Source organism: Callionymus lyra, chromosome 2 (assembly GCF_982586985.1).
Source record: "Callionymus lyra chromosome 2, fCalLyr1.hap1.1, whole genome shotgun sequence".
NCBI lineage: Eukaryota > Metazoa > Chordata > Actinopteri > Syngnathiformes > Callionymidae > Callionymus > Callionymus lyra.
The window spans coordinates 22,635,771-22,659,799 of NC_141819.1; the positions used below are offsets into that span (position 1 = coordinate 22,635,771).

A 24,029-nucleotide genomic window follows, 5' to 3' on the forward strand; every position below is an offset into this window, starting at 1 on the left:
TGCCGAGTAAAATAATATTAACAACGGCAACAGACCAGGATTAAAATATATATTTAAACATGAAGAATCTACACAAATATAAGCGATATAAACATTGTGAAATATTATGTTACACATGTTTGTTATGATGATTAAAGTATAGAATTGAGTGAATGAAATATAAATTAATAAATTAGCTAAATAAAATAACATACACCAAAATAAGTAAGCATATAAAAATCAACAATTGAATAAAATGAACACTTAATTTCGACCAGGATATTTTAGCCCAGAAGGTGGCGCCCTAGGTTTAGAAATGTAAGGATTTGATAGCGAAGAAAAATGTTAGTGGAGTGCCATCTGGTGGTCTATGAAAGTATGACAAGCTTCACCATTCCTTCACTAGATGAGTTTAAGACCAAAACCTAGTGTGTTTTATAGTTAGTACAAAAGTTGTCAGTCTGTTTGTAAAAAAAAACAACAACTCTGATGTCTGGATATTAATATGTTTATTTATTTAAGCATCATCTCGTCAAGCATGGTCATGTGGATGGACCGTCTCACACGTGAGAGGACTGCAGCTCTTACAAACAAAATCCCTAATGAGATTAATTTAAAAACAAAACACCGTAGCCTTATATACAAGAGGGAGGGGGGGAGCATGTGCAAGAGGTGCGAGGGGAGGCGTGTATGATGATGGGCTGATATAACAGGAAGACTTCAGTTGGGGTGTTAAAAGATCGGGGTGGCTTTAGTACATGTAGCCTTTAGAGAAGCTCTGCGGGCCCATGTTCTGTTGGCTCTGCTCGGCTGTGTAGGCCACGCCCTCGTCCAGGTGAGACAGCGGCACCGTGTCCTCCTCGTTGACGTAGCGCTCGAACTCGGCCTTCAGGCTGGGCCGCTGATTGTCGGGGAAGGCCAGCGAGATGAGCGCCTCGGGCTCGCACACGAACTTGTAAACGTAGCGTTCTCCTGCCACCTGCAGGCCAGGAAGAGAAGGGTTTTTAGAGTATGTTCTCTCTCTGTCAACTTGCAGTTAGATGGCGTCTGGGTCAGTAGCATGTCATAATTCTACTCCAAATAATTATCAGTGATGAAGTAGTAGGTGCAATACAATATGCATCACGATACAGGGGCCCCAATTAGATATATTGAGATACTGTAGTAACTATTGTATTATATTATTATAGTATTCTCGAGTACTTGACTCTAATTTACAGACCACATGATTCTTGACGAAGTCGTAACTGCTTTAATTTGTTTTGAAACCAAAATATGTCCAAACATCAGCTTTAAAAGTTGCTGGAATCGCCTGTATCCTCTCGTCCTCAGTCGTCCTCATTGTTCCTTTAGCTGCAGAGGACATAATGACTGCTGACATCTTGTCGTCTGTTTAATTAATTAAGGGTAGTTGTTGCACAAAAAAACTCTTAAAAAAAATATTAAGAAAAAAATGTTATTTAAATAATATTTAAATATATCTATATAGATCGATACAGAGGTGATAAGGCTTAGACACTTTTATTCTTGGAGGCTTTTCCTTGATTTTCTAAGACTCCAGTGTTTGTGTCGGTGTTATCTTGACCTTTTAAAAAATATATATTTTATGGAGTATTGTTTTGATTGTTAAAGCACTTTGTGACCCTGGTCTGGAAAAGCGCTAAACAAATATAAATTACTTACTTACTAACTTACAAAATCGATATAGAATTGTTTTTTAAAAGAATGATATTTTATTGTATCCACACTTTGGTACACCCTTAGTAATGATGAGGTCTCATGAAACAGCTGAAGCCTCAGTGACTAGTCTTGACTGAGGTTTCGTGATACATTTGGCCACTAGATGGCACTCTTTAATCTTTGAACCATCAATTCAATTAAACAAAACCAGTTTAAAACTGAGCTCTGAAAATCACGACACAGTATCGTGAAACCTCATCAACTAATTATTAAGAAGTGAGTCGTAATAGTTTGAACTCTGCATTACTTCATGGGACTAGTAAACAAGTTAGCTTGTGGACCACTTGTGAAATATGAGTCATGGTCTAGAGGTGGGTTTGACATGGTATGGTGGTAGATGAAATGTGACTTGAACTAGTCGTGTTTGAAGGTAGTGTTTTACCTTCTGCATGATTCCCTTCTCGTAGTAGTAGCGCAGAGAGCGGCTCAGCTTGTCGTAGTTCATGGCCGGACGGTTCTTCTGCATCCCCCAGAGCCGGGCCACCTGCGGAAGCCAGAGGTTACTTTGATGTCGGTTGTGGTCTCGCCACCAGGTGTCCTCAGCGTGGAGAGTCTGCTCTTAGGGACCGGGGCGAGTCCCCACATGTGGTTTCACTTCCTTTATGTAACCCATTAGCACCGAGAAGTCAGTGCCGGTGTCGCGGCTGGTTATCAGAAGCTCATTCATGACGGGGGAGTTTAACTCGCAACCGTGGCTGAGCGAGGCTGCCGTGTTAAAACTGACTGTGTGGACATCCTGAGCAGCATAGAAGAGCCGTGGGGGGGGGTCATGATGACTCAGGAGGAGCCGGGTCAAGTCCCTCTGAGACCATCCAGCCAACGTCGTGTGATCTCTTGAGTGGCTCTCAGCCCTAATTGTCCGTGCACCCCACCCCCCCCCCCCCACGCCATGCATTTTTAATGTACCGTAAAAAAAGATAATGGACAATCACAGTATCAGTGTTATGACCTGCCCAAATGGACCCTGTCAGCTGATCCAGTCAAAGTCCAGACACAACAAGCTGGGATCGGAAAAATAGAATCTCATCGTCGCTGGAGTTTAAGTGGAAACTATGATGACTGTGCAGGAAGTCACGGCGGTATCAGCAGAACATTAGTTTTACAGCAGTTTGTTTTCGACCTGGTGCTGGAGGCTGAACACAACGATACCCCCCGGAGAACGACGGCGGCCGCTGGTCCAGATATACACGCCGTGTGAATCAAATTACTCGCCTCCCTGGAAATATGTGGCGCCGTGACCTCTGTCTTTCACCTCCAAGACGGTGGCTAATAGAAGCTAGCAGAGCGCAGCTACACGTTTCTGAATGTAAATGTTCATATATAAACTGATTTAGATGAGATATGAAAGAAACTCTTGTCAGCTACACAAGGTTTGATTTAGTTTAACTGTCACTGTATTATCTTATTTTTTCTTACCCACTTAATGCAAGATAGCTTCGACCGTCCTGTGAAGTTAATGCTTTCCTTAAAAAAAACACTGCAATACGTTTAAAGTGAAGGTAACATGAGCCCAAATCTTATTTCTAGGCGCTGTGGGAGTTAAACCAGACGCGGATTAGTATCAATATTAATCATGCTAACAAAGCTAAACGCTGGCTTTATTGGGCTAAAAACTGTTTCCTAAGATGCTCACTAAGAAAGTCAATATTTCAGTTTTCTCTGCTCTAAACACTGAAATATCGACTTGCCTAAAAATGACCCGCAGCTAGCATCTTACTAGCGTTACTCTGCAACGCTAACCGAAGCTGTGATGGTTATAGTATAACTATAGATATTATTGTTCGTATACATTGACTTGTATCGCAGCAGTACTTGTAGCATTAATAAAACAGCTGTGTCAGCACCGACGGTTTAAGTAAGTAAGTAAGTAATTTAAATTTATATAGCGCTTTTCCAGACCAGGGTCACAAAGCGCTTAAACAATCAAAACAATATTCAATAAAGTATATACTTTAAAGATCAAGATAAAACTGATAACACAACAGGAGTTCCAGAAAATCAAGGAAAAGCCATCAGTTTAACGTAGTAAAAGCATCAAAGTTGGAGGTTTGGGCTGCACCTATCAGAAGTGGTGCTGCAAGAGGTGTGTGTGAGTGAGTGAGTTAGGGGGCGGAGGTGTGTGTGAGTGAGTCGGGGTGGGGGGGGCGCACCTCCCGTCCTTCATCTATCACTCCGGCGCTTCACTGAATAATGAATGTGGCTCTAATGGAGGACGATGGAGGAGGAGAGCGAGCAGAAAAGTGGTCAGATCTCACCCCCTCGTCGCTCAGGATCTCCTCAGCCCGGCTGACCAGAGGAGCGACTGGATTTATGGCCCGGGCTGTCCGGAGCCAAGGTCTGGCGGGTCAGCGTCGCAGAGCGGGTGGTTAGTTAAACCACTCAAGCTGCACGAAACTCAACCTGCTCTGGTAATAACTGTTTTTTTAAGGTGTCCCTTAAAATTCCAGAACTGAAGGTCATTCCTCGACGAATAGAGGTTATTTCAAGTGTAGGGCTGGATGTCATTTCGGTTTTATTGATCTCAAACGGTATTAAAATTGTACCTTATGAAAACATAATCAAATGTTTTAGTTTGTTTTAGTAGTTAACTTGCAAAAAAAAGTTACATTTTAAAGACAAAGTTCCTGTTCTCAATATTAATTTATAGTTAAGTTGTATTATAAAACAGTCAGTTAGAGAAGGCCACTCGATGGCACTCTGCTATAAAATCATTTTGAAAACAGTATCAGGATCATGTCTGATCAACCCATTGGTAGAAACGTTCAAGTAGGTTGTAGTTAAAGTAGTAAAAGGTGACGACACAGGAAGTAGTACCACAAAGTAAGGTGTGCTAATGCGGCGAGTGTACCTCTTCGGGTTCGATGAGTTTGAACTCCATGCCGCGTCCGGTCCAGGCGATGAAGTGGGCATTTCCCGGGTCGTCCAGCAGCGCCACCAGGAACTGCCAGAGCTGCAGGGAGCCGCGGCGCTGGTAGGGGGTCCCCTCGCGGAATATACCCCCGCCTTCCTGTTTCACCTCGGCTGGATCGGAGCAGAGACATGAGGGTCAGTATTCTGGAGCTAATGTTCATGCTCAAACATGAGGTTGATGAGGTTTCACGATACAGTGTCCTCATCTCTAAGGCCACTAGATGGCACTATCGGCCTTATATTACTCGTCTATGAAACACTCATTCTGAGCATGTAACACATGCTTCCTAAATAGTCAGTTTAGACCAGTTGACGCTTTGATGTTAAACTGTATTATTAGTCGACAGAGATAATAAGTCAACATGATGGTTTTCTTCTGATTTCTAAATTATATGTGTGAATTCCACACTGTGAACATGTCTCTGTAATTCAATCGATCCGGTCCAGTATCTGGATCACAGTGTTCTGCAGGTAAACAGGTTGTTTGTTGTTTATTGGTCACTGGATACGTCGTCACACACTGGTGTGGGAACCAGAGACGCTGCTGGGAACTCGCCCGCTTCACCAGATGAACCAGTGCGACGCCCTCGGGCCGCACTCTCAATCTGCGTTCGCGTCAATCACCGACACCGACGGCACCATGGGAAACCATTTGTCCCGTCGCGGCCGCGCTGAGAAACCCGAGCGGCTCAGCAGAGTTGTGAGGACACAGGAGACGCGTGTAAACAGAGTCTCTGGTTTTTATTTCTCTCTCAGTTAACTAAGGCGATTGTGAAAAAAAAGGTGCGAACTTACCCTCAAATTTCTCGGGAACAACGCGGGAGTCGTTTTCAAACAGGTAACCTGTCGGAAAAAAACAGCACAATTAGACTCTAAAAAACAAACAATTATATTGCTGGGATCAGTTGATAGTAATAAAGAAAACGTTATGATTAATATCCAGAACTATTGAGATACTCAACCAAGTGTGTTGTACACAACAGAATTCTTTTGCACAAAAACGTTTTGTTTTATTGTAGTTTTTTCACAATAATGAACGTTTTGACAAAATATAAAGTAAAATATTGGAATAAATATTATCCATATAACAACAAAAAGCTTATAAAGGTCAAATACCCAACGTTGTCGTCATTAAGTAAGTTGGTTTGCTTAAGTAAGTATTTGAAGAAAAGGAAAAAATAGAATTAGATAAATAGAAATGACAGAATATGACAATAAAATAAACACATTTCTCTGAAATTAACATTCTGCCTGCTTGTACTGTAAAAGTAAATCATACAATAATATATTTTATTCATCTGTACATTAATAGTATTTAGTTTAACCTTTACTATTACCCACTGAATGCAAGTTAGCAATGCGGCTAACGATAGCTTCAACCGTCCTGCAATGTTAATGTTGTCTCTTCAAAAAACAAACAAACACTGCAATAAGTTTAATAAGTAAGTAATGAGTAAGTTAAATAAATAATATTTCCTTTAACTTCAGCATGTTAAAGTAGTGGTCCCAAAACAGTGGGCCGGGGCCAATTAACATCCCATGAGAAAAAAATAATGATTTATTTATTTAATACAAATAATAAAGTATTATTACTGAAAAACATCTTAGTAGCATTATACATGATTCTTGACTAGTTTTTTTCCCATAATGCTATTTTATTATTTATGTTTTCATCTTAAGGTCTATCCATGACAATAATGCAGATATTAAACCAGTCTGTGGTGCAAAAAAGTTTGGCATCTGTGTCTATGTCGTGGTGATTTGTCCGACATCGTTAGAAAGAAAAGACCCTATAGATTAAGAGTAAAGCGCAGTAGAACCAGACGGGAGTGTTTTCTGGTGAGCAGCAGCAGCTTCTGGATAAAATCTTCCCCCTCATCCAGCTCTGATGTTTACTCAAAGATTCCTGAGGTGTGGGTGAGGCCTGGTCACCCTGCCAATGAAAACATGGGCTCACTGACCTCCAGCCAATGGCAACACTGGTTTTCTGCACTGGTCAGCCAATGACCGCAGAGCTCTGGCCAGTTTGGGCCGGAGCAGCGAGCGGAGGAGAGTTGGAAGTGACAGTGGGAGAGAGAGAGAGAGAGAGAGACAGAGAGAGACAGAGAGAGAGAGAGAGAGAGAGAGAGCCGGGACCGTTACCTTCGCTGTTGTGGTGGGAGTTCTGGTGGTAGCTCTCGCTGTGTTGGTACATGGAGGGGCAGCCGGGCGCATCTGGAACACATGAGAGCCCGTTAAACTTTATGTTCTGTACGACTTATTGTGATTGAAAATATTATAAATTCTAAAACCTTTTTAAAATGTAACCTTGCTTAGTAAATGACGTGGTTATACACACACACACATACACACACTTCTTTATTGAAAAGTAACAAACTATAATAATAAAAACTAAACAGCCTGACCGGGGCCAAGTACCTTACCATGAGGCATTTGATACAAGGCTGCAGAGTAATAAAATAATTAAAAAGTGATTTCTGTTGTGTTGATTAATATTGTCCTAAAGATGTTTTGTTTTGAAAAAAGACCCGATTCTTACTGAAGTAACATTAGCATGTTGCTAATGAAAAGTCAAGACACTTGTTTCGCTCAAGTTGCTAAAGAAAAAACAGTCTACAGCTCCTGTTGATTCATTTTTCATAACGTTTGTCATGTTTCATTTAAGATACCGACTGCTGAAGACTCCATAAGAAACTTGGCTAACAGGACAGGAGGTCATGATGTATAAGAGCTCTCTTTACTAAGACATGTTTTCACCTGAAGCTGCAAGTCTCAAGTTTTACAATGACATCATGCGTCAGAGGAGCCCAGAGTCTCGAACCTGCGTATCATATTTTGGTTGTGTGTTTGGGCCTGCTTTGATTCAGCCCCGGACCGGGTTCTGTGCTGCTATGAAGCTGGTGAATGAGTCCAACCCTCCCCTACATCTACATCCCAGCCAGTGAGAGGTTCAGGTTTCTGCGGCCACGCTCATTTTTCCATTATGAGTTCATCTGCCTGCAGAAAAAGGAAGCCGTTGGTGCAACCTGAAACCCGGGAGCAGTCCGCCAGGGACTCTAGTCTTTCCAGTGCCCTCCATTTTCTCAATGAAATTCCTCTGGCGCTCTTTCAGCAGCAGCGGAGGAGGAGGAGGAGGGAGGAGTGTGGCGCTCGCAGGCAAAGAAAAGACTCTTTTTTTTGTTTTTAAAGTGTGAGAGAAGGAAAAAGGAGGAGTTCTGAGGTCCAAGTTTGTTTGCCTTTCTGGACATTTTGTTCTCAGTTTGCTGAGCTTGTTCTGAACTCTACAAGTTTATCATTATTATTCGCGCCCCATTAATCGTGAACCAGACCAAGAGAGCAAACATGACTTGTTTCCTCATCCTCGTCCATGCCAACATCACTACTTTCAGACATGAGCTCGAGTCACGTGACGTGTTGTTCTGAAGTCAAACCGTTTTCTCACCCGGCTCGTAGGTGTAGTCTGTGGGCTCCTGCTTGACCATCATGTGTGCAGGTGGGAAGCGGTGCGAGTGCATATGCGAGTGTGGCTGTTGAGGCGGGTGAGGGTGAGGGTGTGGGTGAGCGCCGCGGACGTGTCCCGGTGGGGCTCCTCCGTGCCCGTGAGCTTGCCCTGGGCCGGCCATCTGAGCCGCCTGCTCGTAGAGCGGGTCCATGTACTCCTGCTTGAAGCTCTGCTGCAAGTAAGGCATGCCAGGGTCTGAGGGCTGCCGGTGGAAACCCCTCGCACCACCGCCGCCGTTGCTACCTCCTCCTGGGCCTCCTCCGCCGCCACCACCACCACCGCCTGCTCCACCACCACCTGTCGCTCCATTGCTGCCGTGGCCTGTTGGTGCTGATGCCATGCGCTGGAAGGCCTGACTCGGTGGTGGGAACTGGGGGCACATGGGGTCTCCTGAAGGGCCATGATACCTAGGACAGTAAAAATGAAACCGTGAGCAAGAATCTCGGGGTGTATGTTCGAGGGGGTGAAAGCTACACACCTGGCGTTGACGGGGTACGTGTTGCCGGGCAGTGGCTGCGAGGTGACGGCCGGGTTCATGTAACCATCTGGCCGTCCGGCGCTCGAAGGTTTTGGGGAGAAATGATGCTGCATAGGGGACAACGGGGTCCCTGGGCAGGAGCTTTTGGCCCCTCCTGTTGCCCTTTTATGCTCATAGGCACTGCAAAAAAGACAGATTGTAAGAGTTTGTCGACCTAAAGAGCCATGACTTTAGGAAAAATCAAATGAGTCGAACTACGACATGTACCTGGCGTAAAGGCACTGCTCTCCACTTGGATAGCTGAAACTCTGCTTGTGGCTACAGGACTGGCTGGGGTCGGACCCTGGACTCTGTGGCTCCTTCTTTATGGTGACCGGTGGGCTGTGGAACGCCACTGCTGCAAAAAACAGAGTAAACACACGTCAGACTCTCTCAGACTGATACTCTCAGAGACTAACACTTGACGAATCTGTTTTCGCATGCCACTTCTGAAGCCACCGTCGACTGCAAAGTACAGGGCAGGAGACAACATAAAGGCTCGCAGACACACTCGCACACGACTGCATTCCAGCAGTGACAATCCTCCAGCTCCAGACACAACAAGAGCACATCTCCGAGCGAGAAGCTGGAACGGACTCGCCGGTGCTAATGAAAAACAGAGATCCGTGTCCCACCTTCTCACACTTTCTCACGTGTGCACAAAAGAGTGGGACGTCTTCACCTTCACATACAAACTCAGCTAATGATCCCAACGGTCATTCCAAGAGAATGAGGTTTTTTTTACAATTTGATGCCTGATTACAGGGACTGTCCATCAAACTGGACTGCAGCGGTGGACCGTCGCCATGTCGGCCACAAGAACCTCCATAGCTAAGCTTCAAACTGTGCGGAGAGCCAGAGTTTATTTTTTCAGGCAAGGTTTTCACCCGGAGAACTGTACAGGATGTTTTTCTGGTCTCGACAGGGTAAACAGCAGCAGCTGTGCACTTCCAGCTAAGGGGGAGGGTGTGTGTGTGTGTTAGTGTCTATGTGTGCGCTCTATTGTGTGTGTCTCGAGTGCGTGTCTGAGGTGGGCGTGGATCTGACGGAGCAGGCCGCACTACTGAGAGCGCGGCCCAGGTAATTACATGCTGCGATCCATTCACAAAAAAAGCCCGGAGAAATGTCTGGAGAACTGGCCGAGAGTGCTGAGAGGAGGAAACTCGTGCAAATCCAGACAACTGTGAAGCTATCTTCCACAGGACAAACTCCACAATGAAGACACGTTTAAGCTTGGAAGTTTTCAACCGGATTTTGCTTTTTAGATGCGTTTAAAAGACGCTATGGTGGTCTTTGTTAATGACTTCACTTTGTAAGCCAAATACCCACTTCATAATTGCTCTAAACTACTTAAATCTTATATAGAGGATGCGTTTAAAAATAAAATCTACAGAACTCATACATCTGTGCATCAAACTTTGAGATAACATTTGACAACCGCCAACATCCTCCATGACACATTACCATGTAGGGTTTGTGTTTAACACATTTTTTCTTGACATCTTGACAGCATATTGACTCTAAAGTCACAGGCTATCGTTGCTTCAGAATGCTTTACATTTAAAGAATACACACAGTTTAAAGAAGATTAAACCATTGCAATGTGGTTGTTTCATAATTCTAAATAGAATAATCTAAATATATCATATGGTGTCAGTTAAATCATTAAATTAAACAGTTATTCATGAAGTGGTGAACCAATAAAATGATTATATTTCAACCTCGTAGCAAATCAAAGCAAGGGTTTGGATAATTGTTTGTCTTCGACAAGGACATCATACTGTTCCAGGTTTGTTTTTTTTAACCCTGTTAGTGTTTCTGCAACCGTTACAGTCCGAGACATGCAAGAGAAAACACAGGTTTCCTCTGAGACATGAATCTGACTTGTAGGATTGGACCTGTCAACTATCTATTTATCTTATGCTTGCATGTTCCGTAGTGTAGCAAGTTCCAGTCACCCTGTTTGACACCCGGGCTCATGTCCAGTGAGTTATAGGCAGTGAGGCTGCCGTGTGCTGCAGACTTCCAGAGGCTTAAGACTTGGCCAAGTCCCACGTAAACATCTAGTGTAAGACTTCCCAGATCCACCCGGGTCTTCAGATTTCCCTGCAACAGGACCTTTCATGGTAGGAAAAATAGGTCCAATCCAAAAGCTGTCAAATCTTGGCTGGTATAAACTCCTGATACAAAGTATAAGATAAGGATCATCATTTCTCTCTGTCAATTTAGTTAGTTGTGTGTTCCTATGTATTCAAGGGCCTCATTGTGTTGAGAAGAGCGTGTGGGAGAGTGGAAGGGGGGGGTGGGTGAACATCTCTGCCCCTGCGATTTGTTTGCGGTGAGCGTAAGCTGAATGGGACTACCCCCATGTAATGATCCCCCTACTTCCTAAAGCACTCAGCCATGACCATCACCTTTCTCCTAGCGCCCTCCCCCTCCCGGAGCCAACATTTACATATGTAAGTCCGTCTCCTCCCAGCCTTTAGCCGGGGGTCATCTCTGTTTGTGTCGCTCAGAAACGTGCGTGAATGGAGGACTGAGGAGGATACAAAGATACAAGAGAGACAGAAGATCGGTTTCAAGGGAGGAAGAATCGTTTGACCCGTCTCTGTTGGAAGTGATGAATAGCCTGGAATGTAGATACAGGCAACCGTCTTATTATCATCTGTCATTTGTGGTTGCACTTTTGAGGCAACATGAAGGGAACTCAAACCTCCTGGTGACTGCAAATGATATATTTATGGATATATTTATTCCTCAATTAAAATGATTGGATCCCACGCGGACCGTAGAAGTCAGGTATACGTAGAGCATCATGATGGCCTACAATGTTGCTAGCCGCTCAATGTTTTAGTTCCGTCCTTCAGTCGACCATTTGACTGATCGTCAGTCGAGTTAGGACCATTGGAGTAAACCTGGTTACTGTGAGCAAATACAGACACCTTGGACTAATAATTGCAGAGATACACAACACATTTGAAGGACTCACTAAAGGTACAACAACAAGCAGGTGGAAGTAGTAGGAAAGCCTTGACCACTTATTCACATTTGATACCAATATCTAGACTTTGAGTTTCCGCTGATAATGATACCAATCTGATATTGAGGCAAATCTGAATATTATTTAAGACTAATAAGAAGCATAGGACTTTGTGCAAAGGCGTTACAGATCAGTCCGTTAAAATATTTGGATTTCAGATACCACCATTTTGCTTCATATACAACCAAGTACTGATCCAAACCATTGTTTCTTTCTTTGAAAAGATGGCATGCTCACTTTGTAGATGTTTGGAGCTTCTTAACTCCTGTATTGTATCCTCGACGGTATTGTTTTAAAAATGGTCTTCCTGTAGCTGTAACTCTCAACACATACAACACTAACAACTGCGGGTCATGAACTGTTACAGGATAAAAATATGAGAGTGCAAGGGTGATGTCGCAAAAGGTTGTGCTGATGGAAATAAAAGCAGGAAGAGAAGGGAAGGAGGACAACATCACTCTCCATGGATCCGTTTACATGACTGCCACAAGCTTATAAACTTTATAGCTGTAAAATTGACATCATTTAGACAGGAAGATTAACCGGAACAGTTAAAGGAAGCCAGAGCTTTTATTTGAGGGCTATTTTGGGAGAGACTGTGGAGGTCACATTAAATCAACTTTGCTGTTGCGCCACTGTCTTTCTTGGTAACCCATTATTTTCAATGCATTTACCAACAGAAGGCAGGCAACACTGATATTTGACTTCCCTTTTGACCATGAGAAGACTGTGTTTATGGTTTCCTTAGCATGAAAGAAGTTTTTTCCCTCCTAGCATCACCGTGTGGATTTGCTTGTGGTGCAGTTAAAAACCCTAATTTAGCCTGCACTCATATTCTTGGAAGCTTAAATACGAGAAAAACATTGGCTGCTCAAAAAAAAGCTAATTGTTTTTTGGTTTGTTTTCTCTCTTTACAAAAAGATTCCTAATCATTATTTCTGAATTGGTATGAAGGTAGGACATTCATCCAAGACAGGGCTGTTATCTGAAGATGTGCTTGATGAAATAGTGTCTTCCTGTTTAAAGGCCACTAGATGCCTATGTGTGATTTATAATAGTTCGCTCTAAACCAAAAAATTCAAGAAAACTTCTCAAATAATCAGTAACTAATGTGAAAACTCAACTCTCCTGACTCACTCACATGTTTCTAATGTTGAAGTCTTCCTCTCCAAGATGCAGTAAGTATCTCATCATGACCATGATATTACTTTATAAAGTTCTACCCCGTCTGAAATCTTAGCGAACGAGAAGTTACCAGAGCAGAGTCCAATATTAGGTAATAATGGTCTTCACTCTCAAACTCAATGGAGACTCAAAGTGACAAACGTCAATGTTTGACCAATCACAGCAGAGTCGGTGTAGTTATGGTAAAAAACATTTTATCTCCATAAATAGCTTTTGTTTTTCCAGTGGGTGGGGCTTAAGCACATTTTATTAATCGTAAATATTTCAAAAGAGTTTTGTACAAACAGACACACACTGATGATGTACGAGGTCAATTTAAAATACACTTAAATCAACACATTAGTTACTTTAAAGGTTGGTGAAGTAAACTGTTATTGTTAAAATAGTGAAATGATTCACCAACATATGTTTAAACCTTGCAACCATGCAAAGCAGAGACAAAAAAATATATGAGAACAGAATAGGAGTCCAACAGACTGTCTTAATCAGAAGGATTCCCAAAACCTGCTATCAACTCCACAGGCGGCGACACCAACAACAGTTTAATGTTTATTTACTCAATTCATTAATATGCTAGAGTAGTCACACACAAACACACTCCGCTCTACTTCCAGCGACTCTGTTCACAGGCCAAACTCCACTTGTGTTTGCAGTTCATGACCGCGGCGGAGAACAGGAGGAACAAACACACCAGGATTATTAGAGTGGCAGCCATGCGCCACCCTTCGTCTCGCCGGAGGCTCAGAGGAATCTCATCGTGTCTGTCTGAGAAATCTGCGTAAATACGCTCTAATCCTGTTGATCTGCAGCTAAAGCCAACACTTCCTCACCTGCCGAGCTGACATGGGAGAGTGAACACAGACCAGAAAATAGTGACGCGGAGATTAAGCCGGCACTTTTTGATTGTTGGCTTTTTGTTTAAGAGCTGCCTCTAAACAATATCACTCCAAAACGAACCGTGCCGAGTGCAAGACATTGGGTTGACCTCTCCAGAATGAAAACGTTGAATAGTTTCGCCGTAACGTTTAACTCAACATTAATCCTACTGGTTCAGAAAGGAATGTTCGGGCGCACACTTAACTGATCCAAGCTACGGTGTTGATCAGCATCCTAAAAGTAGCTTTAGCTGCTGACTTACGCCAACACAAATATGAAAAAGGAAAGCTGATGCTGAGAAAATACTTATAGTTAAGCCCTGCTATTAACTCCGGGATGGGTTCAGGTAAGTGTCAGAGTTAGGAGTGTATGGTTACAACACAATTGAAGTGCTTTCAAACTCATATATGACAAATAATATGAGCTATTAAAGCTCTTAAGTACTTTATTTTCTGCTTAGATTTGGTCATACTGGATTTCACTTACAAACAGATCAAGCCAAAAAATATCATTTTTACGTGCATTTAGAGTGAGAAATTAAAAATATGTTAGACGTATTCAAAAGACAAAAGGAGAAATAAAAGTGATATAAAATGCAGACGGAGTGGCAAGACGGAAGCGGGCGGATCGAGTGTAATATTCAGGGGATCTATTCTTCCCTCTGCTGCAGGGAAACATGTGCTGGACATGTGTGAGCTTTTCGGATCACTGCACATTCATAGAAGATAGCCAGAGCGGCACACCGAACTCATCCTCAGGGCCAAGAGTCGAGTTGTGTGTGTGTGTGTGTGTGTGTGTGTGTGTGCGCACTCAGGGAGTGTTGGATCCATTAGCGTCAGCTCTGATTTACAGGTCGCTCTCATCTGATAATGTTTCTCCTTGAATATTTAAAGAGGCATTGTGAGATACCTCCCAAACAAGCTTAACAAGATTGATGGAAGGTACAATTGTATCTGTAAGACTTTTACACCTCTGTTGTTTAGGCTGGAAAGGGTTGGGTAAGAGGATGTGAATTTCGATGGCGCCCATTTAAAGAGAGTACATTTCTGCAAATACCACGGTTTCGGTTCCCGTTAGTGGGCCGGAAGTGTTTGTCTGACGCTGTTGTCATCACGAGCGTTTTACTTGTATACAGTTTTAACTGACTGACACAGATTATTGTGAACCTATTCTTTAAAAAATTTACGAAAATATTGATGTAGATATGAACTGCAATGAATTAGACAACCTTCTCAAGTTGTTCAGCTTTCAAATATGTCATTTTAAAAGGAAATTTTCAATAATGAATAATAGTAAACATTAGGGATGTGTATTGGCAAGAATCTGGTAATACGATGCAAATCACGGTACAGGGGAAATGATACGATATATAACTATACTGTAGGAACAAGGATATATTTGTAGTATTGTCGAGTACTTGACTCTGAAGTTGCATAATTTACAGATCATATGACTTGAAGAAGTTGTAACTGTTTATTTATTTTGAAGCCAAAATAAAATCCAAACATCAGCTTTAAAAAGCTGCTGGAGTTCACTGTATCCTCTTGTCCTCAGTCATAAAATATGATTTGCAAGACAAAAATGGAAAAAAAAATTGGGTTGGAAAAAAAAAACAGTACAGTCCGATATCGATAAAGTATCATGGAAATAATATTTTCTAACACAACATTGACAGGCTCTACACTACATAAAATAACATTTATCACCATTTACTTCCCAGATCAGCATGACTTTTAATCCAAAGATGCTTCTTTAACAAGTCAAGCGAGACCTCGAAGGGGCAGTAAACTGTACATTTTTACAGCCCTGGAGACATCAGAGGATCAGAACTATCACGATCAGCTCTCACACCCCACGTTTTCCCCACTGCCCACTTCCCTCCCAATTGTGCTGCGTTTGCTTTTTATCAACAGCCATTGACCAGCCATTAATCTCACTTCTCTGCTGGCGTTTAGTTGAAGTGATACAATACATCCCTGTCCCAGGACAGATGCAGCGAGCGGGACATCCCGTCAGAGGCGTGGGGTGGATGTAATTAATCTGACACAATATTGACTCCTCGCTCTCTATACCTCGGCCCCCAATATAGCTGTCCCCTCTCAATGTTTAATGTAGCTATCGATTCGTCCCCACACTGTTACTGAGATGATATAATGAGCTCCCACTGCTCTTCAGGCCATCAAAGGTGCCGGCGAGGGGGAGGCAATTCGGAGCTAGTGCTGGAATGTACGCTTGGGGTGGATGCTGACTGGGAAATCAGCCTTATCAGGATCAGATAACGTTCAGAAAGGCCAGGACACCTTGCGAGGAATTATCAGTGCCACATCTACAAATCTTCCCGTTCTCTGCCCTCCCCCCCTTGCTCTTACACACTTTCTCCATTTCTTGATTGAGATCTGGACCGTAGTGCTTCATGACACGCTTGACCTACTCGTACCTCTTTGCTTCCACTATCTGCCTGTGCGCTGATTTATCTTCACTTTATCGTGATCAAGTCGTTGATCAACCCCTCAATCTCCTCCTTCTCTTCTCCTGGATGATCAGGGATCAATACCACCTTACGCCGGCACTCAGCTCGGACTACACACCTTCTGGACTGTGTCAGCAGATCGGCCCGCCAAACTTGCAGCTCTAACATGTCCAGAGAATTGAGTCCTTGACCATTACCCGTATAGACGGTCAAGGGATGGGCAGTGATGAACTACAAGAGTGGATGCATTTCGGGTATATCATATTTTCACGACACCTTCCCAAGGTTCCTAGGATAGGTTCATAATTAGGTTCTGCACGAGGTATTGAATATATTTAGTTTATTTATGTCTTTGTCTGAAGGTTCTGACATTATTGCACGTATAGTTTAGCTAAACGTATTGAAGACAAGTTCGAGAATGACATGAAGACAACGGATTACCCACGTCACTTAGAGCTAATAGTGCGTGAAAGTTGAAGTGCACTCAGGTGAAATCTGATCCCTTAAAACAATGTGGACAACAAAAAAAAGAGCAGGATCCTCCTGTAATGTAAAGAGAGGAACAAAACTGAAGACTTTATGAATGAGTGACACGTCACATTCATTTGATATGGACGAAGCACGGAACAAAGATTCCATTTATCTCGGCACACTTATCCAAAACACAGCACATGTTCACTCCCAGTCCTGTTGCTGACACTCGGGGATGCCTAGCTTCACTTCTTTCACTCATTTCATTTGAGCCAGCTGTTCTGAATCAACATGATGAATTACAGCTCTCACTTCTCAACTGTTGATCCCACATTACGCAGCTCAAGCTTCTTTCTCGGAAGTTCAGTGAGCACGGGTACTTTAGGAAGGTGGGTAGCAATAGACCCGAGAAAAAAATTAAGTGAGGGGGCAAATGACAGAGGCTTTTTTTTTAGGTGTGTAGAAAAAACATCCCAAAATTTCATGAATGAAGGTTCACCCCCATGTCTAAGTGCTGCCTCGGCCGGTCTTTCACAAACAGCCTATTCATAAAACTGTCGTGCTGAGGTTCAGTGTGCGTGTAAATCAAGTCAATTGTGTTTATGTGTGCAAACTGTCAAAAGGAAACCATCAGTTCACTTAAGAAAAATCAACTTCCATGTGAGCCAAACAGGCGAACAACACAGAATGGTGTCCTGTATCTGGCAGGCACCTGGATATTTCCACACTTCGTTGCATAGCAGCTGTACTTTGGAAAAAAAAAAGAGTGGAGAACACAGAGCTACATGTTTCTCTTCTGAGCAGCAAAGAAGGGAAGGAGGGGTGGTATTCACTCAGCGAAACACAGAGGACAGAACCCGATTGGGCCGGTTCTGATCCTGCAAGGCAACCAAAAGAGAGAAAGTCTGTAAATTGATGACAAAGCAGAACTCAGAACCGGCTGCTGAGAAGATGTGTTCACAGATGGGAAATAAACATAGATTTCTGCTTCAAAAATATCGACCACCTTCCCCCTTAATGTTTTTGTCATAAAAACACAGATGGGTGGAGTCTTCAGGAGTTTAGAAAGGGTTGTGAAAATAGCTTTGAGTGAAACTGTGGGTTCATAAGGGCAGAGAAGCATCAGTTCCCTCAGTTTTATTAATGGCTTGTTGGGTAACAAAATACCTGAAAGTGTGATTGTGAACGTCAAATATTTATATTCATCATCAGTTTTTTGGACTTGTCTTCTATGATATTGATAAGAATGGGTTTTCCTTGAGTTCTAGATGTTTGAATTGAAAGAAAATTGTTTAATAGGTTATTGAATATATTTATTCGTAATAATTATTTTAATATACACATAAAATGCAATAAACCATTGAAGGGTTGATCAGATACTGAGAGTGACGTACGCACCATCATTGTGTGTTTTTGGATGCAACAATTACTTACGAACAAAACTCACATTGAGTCATGCATTTGTGACGTGCAAGAGACATGGATGGATTAGTCTCTTACCACAACAACAACAGAGAGAAAATAATTGGATTTGTTGCACAAACAAGAAGATTTAATAACCGATTTAATTGCCTCGTCTTTAGTTTAACAAAGCATGTGAAGCCCAGTTTCTGTCTGGAACCACGGCAGTATCATAGGAATGTCTCGTCTATTTTAAGCTAAGAATTGTAAGCATCTAGAATAAAGTATTCGTTCTGTATGTCTACGTACTACAAATGAAACCGTACAGTATTTATAGCTTAAGATTTTTAAGAGTATGAAATAAAAGTAAATTAACTTATGCAGACATACACAACGGAAGTAAAGTTTCATACAACAGCTCTCTTCTCGTGCCAAGATAAATACCTAAAACTTCTTATTTAATTATGAGGCACCTGATAAAACAATGGCTCCACACAACAGCCAAACGACTGGATTAGTTCACATGTTGGAACACTCAAAGTTGGTGTGTCTGGAGAGACACAGAGGTGCAGGGAAGAGGGAAAAGGGACAGTACACAGGGAGGATGGGGGTTCTTAGATTCAGCTTAAAAAGACACAGGAAGGGAGGGAGGGGTTTGGAGTATCCACTTCTGCAGGAGAAGGGGGGTTGAAGTACTGTAGGGCTTTTTTTTATGAATGAAGAGTGAGAGCAGTGCATGGCTGACGGAGAGAGAGAGAGAGAGAGACGAGGGAGGGAGGAAGGGGGGAGGCACACTTCCTCTTACGCACACAGAGAAGAAATTTTATGAATGGGTCACATCTCTCGAGCGGCTCCAAGTGTAAACAACATACTTGGACAAAGAAGAGTGAGCTCTCGAGCGCAGGCCATGTTTTGAAACGCTCTCAAACTCATGCCTTTCAGCTTTTTTTCCCCCCGACAAATCCTCACGTCTAGAACTTTTGACTCTTGTTTCTTCTACAACCAGGACAGAAAGACAGTTCCCACTAGTTTAATGAAACTGTTTCGAGAAAGAAAGTCAGATTTCGTTGATACCCTGAAATAATATTCCATAATATATGAAATATAAAACAAATAACAACACATGGAAGCACTTAGAGGCCATTTTCATGGAGGCGCAACATTAAAAGGTTGAGCCACCTTCAAATACACACACGAGCCGGTCAGCAAGTACATAAACGCTGCATGTTTGCTTAACCTTCTCTCCAAAGCAGTCGGCAGACAGAGCACGCTTGTTATTCCCCAGTTAGAATGAACCAGATGAGATAGATTTACCAGATGTGCAGGTATTGCACAATCCCCTCCTTTAACATCCCCCCCCCCCCCCCCACATACACACACACACAGACACACACTCCCCCGTCCTGTCTCGAAAAACATTCCACCATATCCAGATACTCCTTCTTTTACTTGTGCGTATTCTACCTGCCCTGTTCCTCTCAGTCGACGCCACACCCATGCAAGTAACAACTCGACACAGTAAACAACAATGCAGCCCTCAATTATACTCGGGTCATTGGGGATTAGTGTGTCACTTTATGCTCTTTATTTTCAATTGACAAGTTAGTTTCCATAACAGGTGAGTCACCTGTTTTTAAACACATACCAGACATGTTGAATATGTTTTCTAAAAGCATTTTACACAGCAATGCTTTTAATAGAATTCATACGAACTCATAGGAGTGGATTCCTTTAGTAGTGCGAACACAAACATGTGTATGCCCGCTATCAGAAAATTGTTGTTCCCTCCAGAAGTCAAAGTGAGTCTGGTTGTGCTCGAGGTTTCTGCCTGTTAGGATAAAGTTTTTTCACTATGGTCGCTCACTGTGATTTGCTGGGTCACATTTTTCTCCAATCTTGGTGAAACGTGTCTTGAGATAACTCTACATTTGACACTTTCCATAAAATGGAAAAAATGTCATTGAACTAAAGCTTAGGTGTCAAACTCAGGTCAGGGCAGGGCTTGGCATCGAACTTCGCTTTCATTGTGGCACCGACCACAAGTATCAAAACAAGCTTTGTCTTTCTGTGAGAAGCTTCAGTACCCACGTGCAAGGTGTGGGTTTTTCTTTTCTTTTTTTTGTGGAGTGTTCTCTTGCACTGGAAATTAATTAATTATTATTTTTGGAGAGTAACATTTATACCAGTAAAGAAAACCAGGGATACTCGTTCATTAACCACTATGCAAGTAAAGGTATCAGTATTGGTACTGTTTTTTAAGATTATTGATCGATTATCAAAACCAATAATAACAATAATCAATTTTATTTGTATTACACTTTAAATTTGGTCAACAAATCTCAAAGTGCTACAGTTTTAAAGCAGGATAGATACATTAAAACAAGGTAAGACATTAAAAACAAGACACAAAACATTCAACATTATCAATCATTATTAGTATCAATATTAAGTTTGGCTCGGGCGAAAAATCCCACCACTGAGTTATTATATTTCGGCAACGCCCGCAAGGGCTTGAATCATCTGTGGAATACTAGTTTTTTGTTCAACAAGAAATCCCCTACAATGCATTATTATAACCCATGATAACATCGCAACAATGTAAAGTCATTTTCGGGTTATAGGACATAACTTTTTCACATGCTATAAACCCTCCGAGATACACAATGAAGCAGCTAATTTTTACTGGTAAATAGCCCTCCGGGGGAGGGGGGGGTCTATCAGGAAGTGTGGAAAAAAAATGTGCAGAGCAAGACAACGCAGCAGTCAGTTTGTGCATCAATGCAGATGACGCATCCATGTGTGGCCTCGATGAAGCAATAATAAGAAGATTGAATTAAATTGAAAACGGATGAATATTGGCCGACCTGACTAAAAGAAGTTGAGGACCTGAAGTGAAAAAAATCTTTTATTTCTTTAGAGGCTTTTTTGGAGCCTACAAATAACAATAATAATAATAAATAATAATAATCTAGTTCCGTTGATTTATCGATTGATATTTCTTGTGAAATTATAAATACACAAGAGAAAGCTACCTTTAACTTAAATATTAACAGTTGGTTTACAAAAATACACAGCAGGATAAATAACAAATAAATAACCCAACTACTCTCTTTGTGACTTTTATTTAACGTAGGACATTAAAAAAGAAATGGTGTTAAACGTGTGTGATACAATCATCTACAATAGTTTAAAGAGGATTTAAGGCAATTTAGTTAAAAGTACTTTTTACAATGCAGATCACACGACGACCCTTAAGAGCAAAGGTTTATCCACATTGTAAAGTCCAACAGGGGTTGACATAAAATTAATCATTACTCAAGGCAGATTTTTCTGATCGCATCTTTAAATAACTAACTTCATCCCAATAGGTTACTAAAGAAAAAACTAGTTTAAAAAAACAACAACACAATGACAATTTGGTCCACGTCCTGTTTACCTTGTAGTGCAGCCAACATATATTCAAAGACTCTTGTCAGATGGATTTTCCCATCAATCAGTGCTGAATAATAGAGACACTCGATTTGGACTATTGACTGGGACCAACAGGGACACTGTCTGTCATCACCCAAGTGTCTCTGCCATGTTTAAATGAGCTGCCCGTCAAACCCTCGCCCCCGTGACCTTGCAAATCATACCCAGGTCAACCGTTAGCAGAGGCCTGACAGCTGATTGGCTGGCAGGGCGAGGGTTAAGTAGACATGACCTCCCCTTGCCCCCTGGGCTCATCCTCATTTCCTCCTCTGCATTGTTGCCTATCGGAGGGCGACAATGTTGCAGCGGGCATGTGTCACCGAGGGGCCAAGCAGTTGTGACTCGGGGGGGTGGGTTTAATCGGACCATGTTTACACACAAAAGGCGTGTGAATGTCAGGCGCAGGAAGTCCCTTTGACTTGTCCGAAAGCTGTCAATTTAACCGCGGTGACAAGAATACACTGAGCAGAGAGCGTTGTGTCTCAATGTTTGGGATATTTTCCTTCTGAAGTTTAGAGAAAGGCCGGGTCAGTGAGAAGAAAATATCTTAAATACAAAATTTACAACAACCGGTTTACTAGTAGTGTGTTTTGGAGTGTTTATCTGGCGATAAAATACGCATTACAATAAAGGGCTAACAACACAATATATTGTGCTATATTGGAATATATTTTAATACTGCAGGAACAAGGATATATTTGTAGTATTGTCCGAGTACTTGACTCTGGTGTTGCAGAATATACAGACCACATGACTCTTGACAAACTGCTTTAGATAGATGGAAAAACTTTATTGATCCTTCTGGAGGTCTCCTTCGGGAAATTGTTTGTTTTTAAACCAAAATATTTCCTAACAGCTACTGTATAAAACCTGCTGGAGTCCACTGTATCTTCTCATCCTCAGTCAGAGCCGGTATCTTGCAGTAATTTAGGAGGATTTAATAAATGCTGCTGTCTAGCATTTTAATTGCAACACAAAAATGAACACTGCGTGAAGTGATTTTAATTGTAAATATATTTAAAAAAAAAAAAAAAAATTAACGTAAAACCATAAAAGAACTATGGTAACACATACATTTTTTTTAAATACAAATCCATACATAGTTGTCAAATATTAATATGGAACAGAATATTGCACGAACATGTTGCACTGCATCATTGTATTATTGTATTACTTGAGATGATTTAATTGGATCTTAATGTAAAATAACTATTTGCAGATAATGAAGATTCAAGTAAAAAATAAACACAGAAACGTTCTATTTTTACAGCTTACAATTATAAGAGATAATTGGTAAACAAAAAATGGTTTACCTGCTTTCTACAATTGACTCCCCAAATTATGAAGCCATATACTTTTAGAATACATTTATAACACAAATATAATTAAATGTTGTTTTTCAGACTAAGAGTTAGAGCTATAGGACGTCTACAAATATTTCCAGAATCTAGAAAGTCCAGACTGACAAAAGAGCTGAATTCAAAGAAGAAACCAATGCAGAAGAAATATGGCACTTAGAGTTGGCCGACCTTGCACTGCCAACCGAGAGAACACAACAGAGAAAGGAAAACCACATTCAAATCACTGCTCTGTTGTGAAGCCCAGGAATTTGCTTTTTCTCTTTGCACTTCTTGATGTACACAAATGGCCGGTCTTCTTTGTACCTGCGCTTTGATTCTTTTCCTACTGGTTTCCTGGGCTGGACCTGTTTGTCTTATCAAAGTTATTCAAACAAGTTGTCGGTACTGTGAACTGGCACCCAAATTTTGCCAGGTCCAGTGTTGTGTTCGACATCAAACCACCACGAGGCTCCCAGGCCACAAGTCCAAAGTGGAAGTAGGCACAGTTTCAGCGGGCACCTGTTCCGCGAGCCCTCCCAGAAATGCAGTTTGTGTTTTAATAGACCAAGTTTCAACAGGCCCTCGGAGGTAGGATCAGAACAGGGCTCGGCCTTACATGGGCGTCTATCAACTAACCAAGACCGGGGGAGTTTGTGCGTTTGCTTCTTCAAAAATTGACTTAATATTTACTAAACTGTCATCTTGTTAATATGAGGTCACTTCATGTGTGTTTTGCCATCAGCTATGCATCAAACATAAAAAACTGAACATCAAAATGTGAGCTAAATGGTTGAAATCCATCTCAAAAACAACATACAGGGTAAGTCTCCATCCAACTGATGGTGTAAAAGCAATGACTCTTGTTTAAAATCTTTAGATTCAGCACAGAAATATTCAAGAGGTAAGAATTCTCTTAAGTGACGATATTTTTCAATCCAAGTGAAGGAATGATACGTTATGAGTCATCTGATTCAAGTGGTTTAGAGGAGGGTTGCCTTACAGACCCCAATGTATGAAACCCAGAGACCCGCTTTCACCACAGGGTCCAACGCTGTCTCCGCTAGTTTCAACCTCACTGGCTGATAATGGAGCACATGACTTACATAAACAGGTCCTGCAACATGTCT

At 41.9% G+C, this 24,029-nt stretch overlaps 1 protein-coding gene across 1 annotated transcript in view; it reads right to left on the reverse strand.

Annotated features, from left to right (window-relative positions):
• Window positions 1–473: 473 nt before the first annotated feature.
• The window catches only part of etv4 (ETS variant transcription factor 4), a 29,926-nt gene continuing 6,370 nt past the window's right edge, over window positions 474–24,029 (reverse strand). The window contains exons 5-12 of the mRNA XM_087784134.1: window positions 8,877–9,006; window positions 8,610–8,789; window positions 8,072–8,538; window positions 6,772–6,843; window positions 5,425–5,472; window positions 4,568–4,740; window positions 2,102–2,203; window positions 474–958 (exon numbers count right to left, since the gene is read on the reverse strand). Of these exons, the coding sequence (XP_087640260.1) occupies window positions 731–958; window positions 2,102–2,203; window positions 4,568–4,740; window positions 5,425–5,472; window positions 6,772–6,843; window positions 8,072–8,538; window positions 8,610–8,789; window positions 8,877–9,006 (1,400 nt within the window). The 3' untranslated portion in view covers window positions 474–730. The remainder of the gene's footprint in view (window positions 959–2,101; window positions 2,204–4,567; window positions 4,741–5,424; window positions 5,473–6,771; window positions 6,844–8,071; window positions 8,539–8,609; window positions 8,790–8,876; window positions 9,007–24,029) is intronic.